The sequence below is a fragment of the Drosophila elegans genome, unplaced genomic scaffold (genome assembly GCF_018152505.1).
Source record: "Drosophila elegans isolate 14027-0461.03 unplaced genomic scaffold, ASM1815250v1 contig_476, whole genome shotgun sequence".
Taxonomy (NCBI): Eukaryota; Metazoa; Arthropoda; class Insecta; order Diptera; family Drosophilidae; genus Drosophila; species Drosophila elegans.
The window spans coordinates 20,819,285-20,833,923 of NW_024545863.1; the positions used below are offsets into that span (position 1 = coordinate 20,819,285).

At 43.2% G+C, this 14,639-nt stretch overlaps 1 protein-coding gene across 1 annotated transcript; it reads right to left on the reverse strand.

Moving 5' to 3' along the window:
• Positions 1–1,375: 1,375 nt before the first annotated feature.
• Positions 1,376–14,639, reverse strand: LOC108147296. Its single transcript, XM_017273718.2, has 6 exons — positions 14,217–14,639; positions 8,002–8,699; positions 6,966–7,101; positions 5,289–5,422; positions 2,643–2,871; positions 1,376–2,586 (listed from the first exon to the last, which is right to left on the reverse strand). Exons 1-6 carry the CDS (start codon positions 14,269–14,271, stop codon positions 2,480–2,482), a joined length of 1,359 nt encoding a protein of 452 aa, XP_017129207.1. The 5' UTR covers positions 14,272–14,639; the 3' UTR covers positions 1,376–2,479.

The window sequence follows — 14,639 nt, forward strand, 5'->3', positions numbered from 1 at the left end:
AATTTTTGTCTTTCTTTTACTCTTGAGAGATTAAGATCGGTTCCCAGCGTTAAAGTAATTTTTAAGACCCTTAGCATTTATTTAATATTTTCAAAAATTTAAAAGTTCAATAAAACAACTAAAATGTTTGTTCCTATATTTTTTGATTAACACAATGAATTTCTTTTAAGCGGTACTCCCGTATAATTGGACGCCCAAATAAAGAAAATCTTCACAAATCAAAATATTTGAATTTTAAATTAAATATTTTGGGTACTGATATAGACCCGTTGGGGGATTAGTCAAAATCAAAGTGTGTGCACATAACTTTTTAATTAAGTAATGTAAAATTTAGATTTAAAATTAAAAAATATAATCTAAGATTTTCCTATGGGATAAAACAATTAAATATTGTTAATTGTCACATAGTAATATTATGAAAAACAATGCTCAAACATTTAATGTTCAATTTTACTATGCCGTTTTTCTGTGGGTGTACAAAGCAAACTCTTTCAGTGTACCAAATTGAACCCAGACATTTAAATGGCGCCGCTTATGCAATGCAAGGCACACATAAATCTTGACCAAACTGGGCAAGTGCAGAAGCAGATTAGATTGACCTCTTCGGTGGTAATGGTGGGTGGCTGACCAGGTAGGTGGGTTCAGAGGTGACTTGCCTTACCCAAGGTAAACAGATCGCTTCAATTGCCGCAGGCCACGCATGAATTCCACTCTTGCCATTTCACGAACCATTTTCGTGTGACCACCCCTCGGTTTTGCCTTTGCCTTTCCTTCCAGAAAACACAGACCCACTCCACGTCGATATTTCGGTTCTAGCTTTGTAAAAGTTTTTGCGTGCATTTCTATTTATGTGCCGCGCATAAAGTTTAGTGCGCCATCAAAATGTTGGCCAAGAAGAGCAAGAGTAGAAGCCGGCTACAATGGCATATAAAAGCGAAGCGAGTTGTGTTGTTAGTCGGCAGCGCCTAAAAGGCTGCACGCAATTTTTTCACCCGCCGCCATTTCGCGTGCGTGTGTGTGAGCGCCTCCTGTATGTATGTGTGTGTGGGTAAGCGGGCTCGTGCGTGTGTGTGGGTGTTGCGGTTTGTTTGCATACAAAATTTGTACGTGTTATTTTAACTTTGCCGCTTTTATGTTCTATATATATATTGTTTTTTTTTTGTTTCTTCTTTGTTGGCGCTGCAGAGGCAACCACGGTTTTTACACCTCTGGAAAATGAGAAGAGTAGAAGAGCAGAAGAGGAGCAACTTTGGTCCTTCAGGTGTTAATGTCTGCTGCAAGGCCCGTGTGCGTGTAGCAGATAACATTTCCGTATCCGGTTGCGTATCTGTATGGGAATCTGCGGGCAGCGCGAAAAGTAAGAAGACAACTCGGCGTTTGCTTTCACATTTATATTTGTTTAAACACTCTGGGGGAAAAAGGGCCTTGTCGTACTCATTTATTGTATACATATACATATCATCGTTATTTCGCATCATCGTATCATATATTGTAGTTATATCTTTGGGGAGCTTCTAGGTATTGCTACATACAGGTAGGGGTAATCTTTTGGGGGGACAGTTTGACTACAGCTTAAACACCTAGCTTATATTTCTAGTTTAGCAAAGGTTCTTAGCCTAAACAGATATGACACATATCCATTTTCTCTTTTATACAGTTCATACAACTAGGATGTGCGGCAACCGAAAATGTCTCAACTTTAGCCGGAGAGTTAACAGTAATTGATCCTTCAACAAGATAATTTTATTACGAGCATCCTTCTCCCTTACAGACTTAATTTACAGAACTAAATACAATTGGAAATACTTTTCGGAGTCAGAAAGCAAATACTTGCCGGAATCGTAACTAAAAGAGGGGAAAAGGATCCTTTCCCAGCTTACTTTGCCCCCATTTGTTTTCTGATTTTTGTTTTTTGCAATAATGTAGTTTTAGCATCTGTTATGGCAAAGTTTCCAGCTACCATTCGAAATTGATGCCACTCAGACATTATTTGACAAAAGTCCAAAGTTTGCCCTAGACTTTGTCGTTTCCATTCAAGTATTTACACAGAAATTACGCACAACGAACCCTTTAGACGGGCTTGATTGGGGACGATGGGCGGGGGGATATGTCATATATATGGGGTTTCAATTTAGTTACTTAACAATTTTGCTAATTGAATTCTGTGTGTCTCTCTCTGCACAGGAGTTATTTGTTTTGAGGAGGAGTTGGTCCTCCTTTAATACTATTTAACTCGATTCTTCTCGCGTTGCCTTATGATTTTTACATGCTATAACACATTTACCCATTTTGTCTCTTTTTACTTTACCGCTCTTCATCGCCTGCTCCTCTTCTCGCTTAAGAACTAAGGATATTACACTTAAAGTATACAAAATCACCATTTATGCTCTGCAATTGCAATTGAATTGAATTGAATTGAAATGAATGCTTGTTAATTGAAACGAGTCGAATGGAGTGCTGGCCATCTTCGCGGGCCGGCTTAGGTGAGTTCCGAGCCAAGTAGCCACTGGCCGGTCCTGGCCAGAATGATGGCGATGGTCAGCGTGCGCAGCAAACTGCTCTGCGAGTTGCAGGCAGCTCCTTTCACTGTGGAAAATCGAGTTAGTCGGGGAGCAAAACGAATTGACCACGAGGTCACTCACCCAGCAGCATGGCCTCGCGGTTGTCGATGATGCCCGGCCGCCGCTGCAGGACGCTCTCCTTGCCGCCCTTCCACAGGACCGGCGATATGCTGGCCAGGCACTTGACGCGCATGTCGCCGTCGTGGAAGTGGCGCGGCTCCAGCGGCAGCTGCAGGCCCAAAGTCGAGGTGATTAGCCCGTGTTTGTGCACGATGTCGTTGTATTTGTGCAGGTAGTGCTCGTCGAGGATCTGAAACGAAGGGAAGCTTAAATGCTGCACTGTGCGGAAAATTCGCAAAGAAGATGGAGTACATTCTTAAAAATATAATCCCTACGGAGCACTTAACCTTCTTTAAATGGGTATTTATATTGGATAGCAAGAAATGAAAGTTGTTTGTTCTCCTTAAAAATAAAAGATGAATTGTTTTTTTAAATTTGGGGACAGCAACAACAAATGAATATATTAGAATGTTTCCTGTCGAATTTGAATCAACACTCAACCTTTTTTTTTCTATTTGATAATTATAAATCGAATTTAGCACTCATGTTCAGCAAACCGACATTCATAAAGAATGCAATAGCATGTTTGATTAATATATATTTTATATAATTTAGTAAAACTTATCTACGATTCTTAACATATATCTTGTTTATATCTTTAAACTGCAATTAATTAATAACTAAGCTATTGAAAACATAAAGCAATTATATCGAATAAAAAATTATGGGAAATCTAAGATCCCGAGAGTTGAGTTTTTAGGCTTTCAACTTTAATTTTCAGCGCCTTTCTAAATTTCCAGAGTGAAGTCTGAGTTGCGTACGGTGCATGAGCGGAATTAAAAGTCTGCAACGGCAGCTTCCTGCCATCAAGTGCTGGGGGTTGACACACGCGGCGTATGAGCAACAGAACGGAAACGGGACTGGCAATGGGCGTGTCTGCTACATGTCTGGAAAATGCTTGAGGGTACGCTTTTGTGTTTCAAGCAGGATTCGAAGTTGGAGTCGCAATCTCCGACTCAGACTCCGCTAACGGTTACAATTACAAGAGCTTGATAATTCCTCCCTTTCAGTGTTTGCTGCTGTCAGCAGAGTGCACTGCCTTCATGAGGGGCGGAAATGGAGCTTGGGGTGCGGGGGGTGCGGACAAATGGATGGGGGATGGGCATCCGCACTTAAACTTGGCTCGCAAAGGAATAAAATCATTTGCCATAAATAAGAAAAATGTGCAGACCTGATAAAAAATGTGAAACGCTCAAATAAATAACTTGAACTTTTTCCTGCTGTTTTTTTCGATTTGCTTCGAAATTGGGTTCTGCGGGGGTAATCGGAATGGGAATTCGAATTCGGTCTATCCTGGGGGTCGGGGGATGGGGGATTGGTTAGCACTTTTCCAGCGAAATTGTTGCCATTTGTTAGCCGATTGGTTTGCCCGACCCTCCATTGTGATTCGCGTTTAAACTTTAAGGGCATAAATTAAAACGGCGAAGTCCAAATCGAGCGTTCCCTTCTGACACAACAAACATCCTGAAAATGCCGTCAGCTGTCCTGTCCGGCCACAAGCAAAAACAGGGAAATGAGGCAGGCTGGCAATAAAATGGGGGCACTTACAATGCCTGACGCATTCCAGAAAACTTTCCCCCAAGATGCCGCCAAAATTTATTTCCACGCATTTTGCGGCCTGGCCGAAAGCTGTTGTATTATAAGTTTTTCGTGGAATTGCAGAAATATTTGCCCCATGCTGATGGACACTTTTATTGTAAATTGCACGAATGCCGCGCAGAAGAAGGAAAGTATACGACATGTTATACGGCCAGACAAATGTTATTAAATAAACGTTCATTGTTCTTCAGACTGCCCTTATAAGTTTGACGGGCAGGGGTTAGGGATCGGGGTTTTTATTATTCAGGAAGGGTGACGAAAGAGGGATGTTTCCAGCTGCCATTGTTGGAAGGCAAATAAACCGGGAATCGTGCCTAATCGCACTTATTGATTTTTCTCGTATTTATACAAAGCGAACGAGAGGCACGAACCCTCCTCACTGCGATGAGGGGAAGTCAGCATGGTACAATGAACTAACTCGTACCTTAACGCCTCGATTCACACAATTTGAGTGCCATGTAGTCGACGTCGACGATAAAATGCAGTGTGCCGCCCACTCGCCGCCTCTCGATTTTTCTGTTCCGGCCGGGGGTAGACATGTAACGAGCTTTCGGACAGATGGATGGCCCAGTCCCAGTCCCAGTTTTAGAACCCCTAAAAACCCCCAAACACCTGCCACCTCACCTAAGTCCCCGACATCGGGCCATAAAACATGGCAAAGCCAAAAGCGAGGCAGGGAAGGAAACACGAAAAATGTATTCGATGCCTGCCCGTCTACATGATTTTTGTTCATGAAATTATTTCAACAACCTGCCCAGCTGAGCTCTTTTTTCCCCGGGCTTCGTTGTCTGCCGCGTTGTTAGGAGCTTAAATATTTACTGTATGCATAATTTCTACATTTTTTCCCCGCTTTTCTTCCTGCAGGCTCTTGATTAGCATGGGCCGGAGCGTGAAAGACCGTTTAGGTCTGGACCCAAACAAAAAACAAAAAAAAGGGTAAATCTTGTTACGTTTTATTTGCCAAACGGCAAGCGGCTGGGCAAATAAATTCGGTGTTAACAAACTCACCGGCTGCTCGTTGACAAACCACTGCAAATGCGAGGCCGGGTGCGATTTTCCCGACGTGCAATTTAAATACAAGTACTCGCCGATCTGATACTGATACTGCTGACCTCTTATGTGCGGTCCATCGCGTGGTAGAACTGAAATAAAACGGGATAGAGTATACATCAATTATGGATATAAGATTTGCATAAATATGAGGGGGATTAATGGCGGATAATATCCCCCCTGATGTTATCCACCACACCCCCCTTTTGCATGGCCAAAAGCCCGCAACCACCAGTAACCAATAAATATTTGCAGCGGCTTTCGCCCCTCGGTCGAGTAATTTATTAACAATTTTTTGTGTTGCTTTGCCCGGCAAATATGTACTCGGCACACACACACTCTGTTTTCGGGGGAATTTTCCCCCTTTGGCCAGACAATTTCAATGGGATATACAAATAAATATTTTTCGCTGCTCAAATAAAACATAAAACACACAGATAAACCAACAGCAAAAGCAACAACTGCAATAGAAAAGAAGGTTGGATGTTCTGGGGGCACAACACAAAATATGTTGTAAGCGGCCAGACTGCGGAAATATCCATTAAAATGGCATTTTAACTTCTAAATCGCTGGCGTGGCCCCCGCAGTCCCCTCAGCCAGTCTACGTCCAAGCCCCTACCAATTTTATGTGTTCCCTTTTGCCGCTGGCCATTTGGCTTTAAGTAAATAAAAATAGTAAAAAAAAGGAAATGAAAACATGGGCAAAGGGGACGAGCAGAGTTTAGCGCGTGTGTAAAGCGTTAAAAAATGCAGGGATCCGGCTTGGATTACAAAAATATGCTGTTATGAAACTAAAGCTTATGAATGACTTTTTAAAAGCATTTCCGCCCGCCCGCACGGCCCCATAAAAAAACCCAAAACAAACAACAGCGGCAGTCGCATTAGTCGACGTCGACCAAAAGCGAAAACCGGCAGAAGCTGCAAAAATGAACTCGATCCGATTCAGAATGTACATTGCTGTACCAGTATATGTGGGTGGGCGAGCTTGCGGCGGAAAATGGACCGCAGAAATTGTAAACAGAACCACCGAAGGGCTTTTAAATATTCAATTTAAAACAGCTAAAGCTTTTACCAAAATATAAGAATAATAAAGGAGTCCAAATGAAGTTTAAAGTAGGGATCTCGTTATTGAGAAATAATTCCAGCTTTTAATAAAACTTTTTCGCAGCGGAGCATGAAGGACAAGGATTAATTTCAAGTTCATTGTTTAGTTTTAGTTTTATTTATTCGAACTATTTTCATTAAAATTCCATACCAATTTCAACTCAGGCATGTATTGATAGAATGTGAATCTTTAGCCGCTCACTGAAGCGACTTGCAGATTGAATTAAAAATCGTAAGCAATGAATACTGTTCAAATTTGGAATCCCCCGTCTGTATCGGAATGCCTTCGAGCAAATAAGCAAATAAGCTCCGGCTGTTTGATGCCAATACGGAAAGAGATCCAGATCTTCCTTCCACCCTCCGCACTTGCCCCCTATTTACACTTTCAATATTTGCTTGTAATTGATGTGCAATTTTTTGATCAAACATTTGCTTGGTTGTGTGCTATTTGCGGGGTGAAACAAATATAATAAAATCGGGCAGGCAAATGCGGAACGTGACTTTGAATTGATTGGGACTCGGGGTACTTACAGACAATGTCCATCCGGCCCTCGCCCTGCACGGAGGAGAAGTTGGGTGCCTCAGCGGACACCTCGCAGCGGTACAATCCCGTCGAGTTCAGCGTCAGGCCCCGCAGGAGCACGCGACTTGCGTCGGAGAGCTCCTCCTGCAAAGTAAAAACAAAAAAAGTCAAAATTAGCATAACTAAAAATCAACAGTGGGAAAATTTGCACAATGTACAGCACGAAAATAAGGAACTAAGCTTACTTCGGCAAGACACTTTTTAAATGTTCTTTCAATTTAATAAAATACATTCTACATAGACAAGATTTTATTTTGTTTTGTCCGTATTGCGGAATTGAGCACATTTTATTAATAAATTTGGACAACACTGATAAAAAAGATGAAATAGTCAAAAACAATATCTTACTGCAGGATTCCAAGTTTTATAAAGTTAAATACTAAATATTAAATGTGCACGGTTAATATTAAAATATGTTAATAAATATGAAAAATATAGGATTTAAAACGGTTCCTATTTGATTCAAATTCAATTAAATTTTTAAATATTATAACTATTTTATTACTTAGTTGACAAAACTCAATACGAAAATTATTCAAAATGAGCAAATAATATTTATATTAACTACATATTTTTGCTAGTGTAGGTCGAAAAATGCAAACAATATTTATATATTGACTTTATGGTATCGGAAGTGACTTCTTTATTGCCTTTATAGCTTTTGAGAAAAATTTACTAGGCACTAGATTTTAAAATCATTTAAATGACAATAACAACGATGCTGCAAATACAATGTGCCACAAGTGGTTTTATTTATTAAACAAAAACCTATAACTGGTTGTCCAAACTCAAAAATCAATTTTAAAGTAGTTGTTTTCAATTGTTATTTAAACATTGCACAAGCAAGTTAAAATCTAATAAGTGCTTTACAAACTGTTGATCAATTTGAAGTGTGTGTTCAGAGTGTTAAAATTAAGTTTATACTCTCTGTCTTTAATTTTTAGGCTGTAGTTTATAAATAACTAAAATAAAGAGTGTACTCACAATGACTCTCACGCCATCCACCCGGTAGCTGGTTTTTGGCGGCCGGGCCTTTGGCACGTAGCGGTAGAACTCCTCGTTGTCCTTGTACCACTTGATGGCGTACAGGGCCTCCCCCTCCTCGAGCGGCTCCTCCTCGTCCTCTTCCTCCTCCTCCTCGCGATCGATGCTGTCGTCGAAGCTGTCCGCCCGGTCGAACTCGGGCATGTAAGCCGCCGGACCGCCGCTATTGCCGTTGTTTCCGCCGGAGCCGACGGTCACGGATCCGCTGTGCGTGCTGGCGCCCACGTGGGCGGCACCCAGATAGCCGGAGGCGGCACTGCCCCGGTACACACTGTGCCCGTAGGGTGACTTCTCCGGCGGAGCTGGCGGCTGCTGATGGCTCTGCTGGCTCTGGTATTGCCGCATGGCAATGAGCTCCCGTTGCCTCGGCCGCTGGCCATGTTGCCGCTGATTCTGGCGCATCCGGGAGCGGTACGACGACCGCTCCTCCTCCAGGGCCTCGCCATCTGGATAATGGAACTCGCCGTTGCCGCCTCCGTGGGTCTGGTGTCCGCGGCCATGGTCCGAGTGGCTCTGCACACCCGCGACCGCGTGGTGCGTTCGGTTCAGCTCGTACTGGCACTCCAGGAAGGCGGACTCGCCGCGCAGTTTGTAGGCGGGAATGGAGACCTTGATCATGCGCAGGCCCACGGCTAAGCCTGAAACCAGAAAATAATACATGTATCACTTCCCATATTGAGATTTATTCTGGATATTGTGTTGTGATTTAGTAATATATTTGTTAGTATAATATAAAATTAAAACATTTGTGATGATGTGAATGTGCATGTGGCATTGAGCACGTAAACAAGCTCAGCTAAATGAGTTCTTTACGAAAATCGTTATTGTATGTTCATTTTGATAATCTAATTTTTTTCGAATACTAGAAGGGATGCCAGATTGAAATGCACAGTTTAAGACGGGTCTTCTATTAATTTGGGGCATTTATTCTTCATACTCATTCAATACTCAAATACTCATATATATATTACTCACTTATTAATATACCATCTGAAAGTTTTGTATAACTCAAAGCTCAGCTCAAACCATACACATTCAATCGAATATATTGTCAATAAAAAATATTGAAAATAATTTTTTCCATGCAAAAGATGAAAACGACAAATATTGAAATCAGCGAGTCTGGGAAATCAATAAACTGGCAAGACGCCCGGGGTTGAAGAACGAATATTTGCATAAGAAAGGGGCGAGCTGCCGGTGGGAGGACAGAGTTCAGTCGACCCGCTGGGCATTCGCCAAGGATTACGCTAGTCGCAACACCGCCAGTGGAAAATTAAAATATTTCTCGCATTTTCCGGGCCCGTCAAGACGAGTAAACTTTTTGTTGCTCATGACAACGCAAATTTTCCGTCTTCGTTGGGCAAGTATTTGCATAATTGATTTGTGCTCCGGACTAGACCACTATCCCTGGCCAGGACAAACAATTATTGTTTTAATTAAAAAGGACCCAAGGTTTGATCGTCAATTGCTTATTTATGAGTAGCAATTCAGAAATGTGCAGGCGGAGACTGAGGAGTTGGTTAGCGGCAGGTGGTGTGTCCATTGTTCTGGGCGCTGGCTGTTTTGCCGTGTCGGCCGGCTCGTAAATATTAATAAATGAGTGCGTAATCGGGCTTAATCCTTTGTAAAATTACAGCACCGCTGTGCCAGGGCCGCAAATTATGAAGCGGGAGGCCAAGGACGGCGACCAACAGGATATTGGTCGTTTATACACTTCGTGGCTGTCATTCAGCCCCGGAATAAATGCGCCGTTTAGCGGTTTATTTCGGCGAAGCTGCTCAGCCAGCGTTAAATTAGAATCGCAGTAGTCATAAATATTTGAATTTCTGGCCATTAGGAGCAGGGCTGTCGGCTAATTGGCCTTTGGCACTGCCATTGGCAGCTGGCAAACTTTGGCAGCCGCTTAAAGACGTCAGCAATTGAATGGTATTAAACAGATTGACAGACTCTGATCTGGGACTTGGGCGAGCAAAACTTTTCCATTGCAGTTGCACAACTTTTCCGGCTCCCACAGAGGCCCAGAAAGCTGATTGAATTGGCATGGACTTTAGCATGAGGATGCGGTGGCGGTGGCGGATACTTGATGCTCGAGTGCAGCAAACAATTTTGATTAGCCTAACTGGCGTTTAATTACGGAATAGCGGAATTAGATTACTTTTAATTCCGTTTCGAGAATGACAGACTCTTGCATTCTAACGTTTTGCCTCGCACTCATTTGAGCTAATTACACTTAGCCATAAATTAACGTGGAATTTCAAGGGCCTGACGTGGGCTTTAATGGCGAAACACGCTGTTTAATTGTCCAATTTTTATGACAGCGACTTTGATGGACGAGTTGAGGTGCGTCCGCTCGGCGCTCCACGCCCACCTGCTGATGTCAGTTGGGAAACGGAATATGGAAAATGGAAAATGGGCTTAATGAAATTAAGACGAGTGCAGATGCGAGACAAGCCAAGACAAAGCCGCCTGCGAACACATGTCGTTTAGGCCACCATACAGAGTGTCTTAATGTTAATTAAAAAACAGCAAAGTCCCATCCCAATAACGCTGCCTGGATCAGATGGAGAGGAGCGAACAATGGGTAAAAGTTGCATGGAAGCTGATTAAAATTGCCTGCAGTGCGGGCTGCTTCCAAAGAATTTTAGCCAAGCGAAATGACAGCCCTCCCAGCCCCCTCCTTTGCCATTGATAAGAGCCAAGTCGAGTCGAGCGACGAAAGCTTACGTTCAGATGCGAAATTAAATTACAAGTTCATGTTCCCCGAAAGGGATTCCATTTCAATGAGCTTGTGGAAACACAAACGCAAATAAACATGCCAGAAGCGCATCATTTCCCCGTTGTCTAAATGCATCGCAGCGAATGGAAATGGCCCGTCTTTACAAAAAGGTAGATCAGTGCAAGTTAACTAACCAGCAAACAAGGATTACGAGAGCTTTTGTATGAAAATTCGTTATGCGTTGCGCTTTTCTAAGCCATTTATGACGAATTTGGGTGGTAATTAAATTTAAAATTTGATTGTTTGCGTTATGGAGTATTATTACTGTATTATAATGCATGTATGAAAGAAATAATCGTAGGAGTAGTTTTTCGTAAAAATGAGAAACGTATTATTTTTTAACTTTTGGACAGACACCAAATTGACCGTCAATTATTTTCTACACGCTTAAAAAAAGTACTTTCTTAAACTGATCAAAATGTAAACTTAACAAGGCATTTTCCACTTGCCAACCACTGTGGCCCGGGGCGAAGACTACTGTGGAACTTGGCAAGAGAGCAAAAGTTACGACTGTCTGCCTATCAGCTCGCCTGTCTCAAACTCCGAGCTCCACTTGACTATCGCAACGCTTTCCCCCGAACTTTCTAAAATAAAGTTCCATATTTAAATTAGTATGTTAAGTATCCGCAAAGCAACGCGGCGCACTTCATGCAAATTGAATATGCATAAGCTGAAGTCGCGGCAGAAGGGGGGGATTTCATTCAGTATGCATGATAATTTCGTTCATTAACGCATATTTAAACAGGGCAAGCCTCCCACTCGAGTGGCGAACTTGGGTTGCCTTACAGCTCACCTGTAGGTTAAATAAGTCCTCCGGTCGTCCCCCCAACTTTTCTGGTGTTTAGCATAATTCGATAAAATTGGCAAACAGAACGAAAGGGAGCGAGGCGAAGGACAGCAAAGTGGAGAGTGGAAAGTAGAAAGTAGAAAGTAGAAAGACAAACAAAGGAGGAGCTGGCACCTCCGGAAGGGAAGGGTGGTGGCCCAAGGTAAACTGACCCACTGGGCGCTGCCAAATAGCGCATAATGAAGGCCGCCATTAGGAGATAAAGCTGGCAACAAAAATCGCTTGTAGCAGCTTAGTTGCTATCGATGATGGGCGAACTGGGGGTGTGGGAGTGGGATTCGTTGAACGGCCCTTAACTTTATACCACTAATGAGCTGGCGCCTTCGCAGCAATTATGCGGCCCGTTCGCAGAGGCTGGCAAACTTTGCTATCTAGTAAATCATTTTGCTCGGAAATGTTGGCCCAAAGCTGGGCTGGCAGACAATGCGATAGGTTCGGCCCGCCAGAAAGTTGGCGAAAAGTGTCAAAAAACTGGAAGACACAACAAGAACTGGCGGCTGCCATTGATAGTGGTGCGATGCCAGCCAAGTTGAAGCCGATCAAAGGCTCATTAAGTTTGTGTTTCTTATTTGCGGCGTCTAGACTTCATTAAAAACTCTGACGTTCGCTTTTGCTTCGCACTTTTTATTTTCTGCTGTTGCCCGCCGCGCCCTGATGAATATTTATTGTGGCATTGACAGCTTAAACTCCCCTTAATGTTGTTCATTAAATGCGTTTAAAAAACAATTACTGCGGTGGTGGGTGGTGGGTGCTGGACGCGGGCTCGGCCTTGTGCTAAATACGCAAACAATTATATTAAAAAAACAGCGAAAGCGAAATGCAAACGGGGGCGCAAAAAAAATGGACCTAGACGAAATTGTAATGAAAAGCCTTTGGGATAGTTTTAGTTTAGTTTGCGCAGTAGCCAAGCCAGAACAACAAAACAACAAAGAACAATGCGGCGCAAAAAAGTATGCAACAGTTTTGAAAGGCTTGCGGAGGGAAGGCGAAAGTACTCATACGCCCCGTTGCCGCTGCGCGATTGCGTGTTCACTTTTTGTTGTTGCTTGCAGCCACCACAAGCGACAACAGTAAAACAAAAACAAAAAAACAAAAAAATAGAAACAGCATGCAAATCTGTTCAAGCGCTTCTGATGTATTCAAGTTGACACAAATCTGTCGCAAAGCCTCGCACACACAAACACACACATTCTCGCAGGCAAAATGGCCACTCCACCCTAAGCGACACTGACAAGGCGAACTAACACACATGCAGACTGGTGAGACAGCCAACAAAACATTTATGAATAGAATAGAAACAACACAAGCAACTGCGACAGCAACTGACGAGCGAAAAACGAGCAAATTAAAATCAAAATAACCGCAGGTGATGAGCCAACAGGGAGGAGCAAAGGAAAGCGGAAAAGGGAAAATGGAAAGGGGAGGGGAACGGGGGAAAACAGTTGCTGAGCTGGCGTGTAATTGAAAAGAGGAATAACAATGGAGGAAAGCAAGGCGATGGCGCAACATGTAAACTGTCGTTACACACGGCGTATGCGCCATATTTGATCACATGGCCATAACACATTTGTGGGCACTTTAAGTTGAACGAAATGCGTGGAACATTGGCAAGAAGCTGTCGCAAGACGAATTCCTCACGTTCCACAAACAATTTGCCAAAGTTTTACCCAATTATTTTTTTTTTGAGCTGCGCGAATTGCGAGCGTCTGCAGTTTGCCCTTCGGCAAATCGATGGTCGTGTTGTGCACTCTAGGTGCGATTACATACTTGCAAAATGAAATGGAATTTAAGGGGGCTAAATTCCTCCATGTGTTTATGCTGGCATTTAATACGTGTGAGTGATTTCCCCCGGGGAGGTTAACATGCACCTGGCAACCGGAAAGCCGAAGAACTATGTCTACTTGACGTCACGTTCATGTGGCTGCACTTGACAGACGCAGACGCAAATGCAGATGCAGCCGTATATGTGAATGGATATCGGGCCAACTCCGGCCCGCACGCAAATTGACAGCTCACTCAGCAGGCTGGCTGCTAGAACCTTCGCAAACATTAAGCACTGCGAAATTCTATTAAAAAAATTATCATGTTTATTTAAAATAAAGCGAAAATTGCCGGGCCACCTCGGGTTGAGGGTAGTGAGCTATGGGCTGTGGCTTGTGGGTCGTGGGTCGTGGCGCACTCATTTGTATGCGCTCCGCATGCGGCACACAAGAAAAATAACTGAAATAAGTGAAACGAGCGGGTCGTCAGCGGGGATTCGGGCGGGTTGGGATGTGTATGTCGGGGATTAGTGGGCGGTTATGGCCTTTTTTGGGCTGCCGACACGCACACAGAGTTACATATGTGCGTTTGGGTGTTAAAACGCCACAAGTGACTTTGTCGAGCAGTTACAATTTGCTTTTTATTGACTGGCAAGGTGTCGACACGCGCAGGCACTGAACTGGAAATGCTGGGTTAAAGTAAAATCGCCCACTCGCCCACTCACCCACTCAGACCCCCCTTAAAAATAGCATTGAACACTTTTGCACTCACCTTGCAGCAAACAGCAAATGAGCACAATGATTCGTGTATCGTTCGTGTATTTCATGTTTATCGCATAATATGTAATCCTTGGCGAAACAATAGCATAGAATCGAGGGTATGATGATGATGACGCTGCCGTTGTTCGGCGAATGGAAATCCGTTGCGGGAAAACTTTTCGGCGTGCCTTCTTATTTCTTGTGGTGATTTAAGCGTTTTTCCACAGCGCGTTTTCCCGTTTATTGTTGCTTGATGGGACTTAGCTCGGTTTGTGTTTTCTCTGCGTATTACTTTCGGAAACTTTTCGCATAAACTTCCAGCCTGTTGCCATTAATAGTTGCCTCGATCCGTTGGCCAGGGACAAGTGCTGCGGCAGTCTCATGTGTTTCAGCTGCAGCCAACTCATTAAACTCGGCTTTGTCTTGGTTGTGCAGC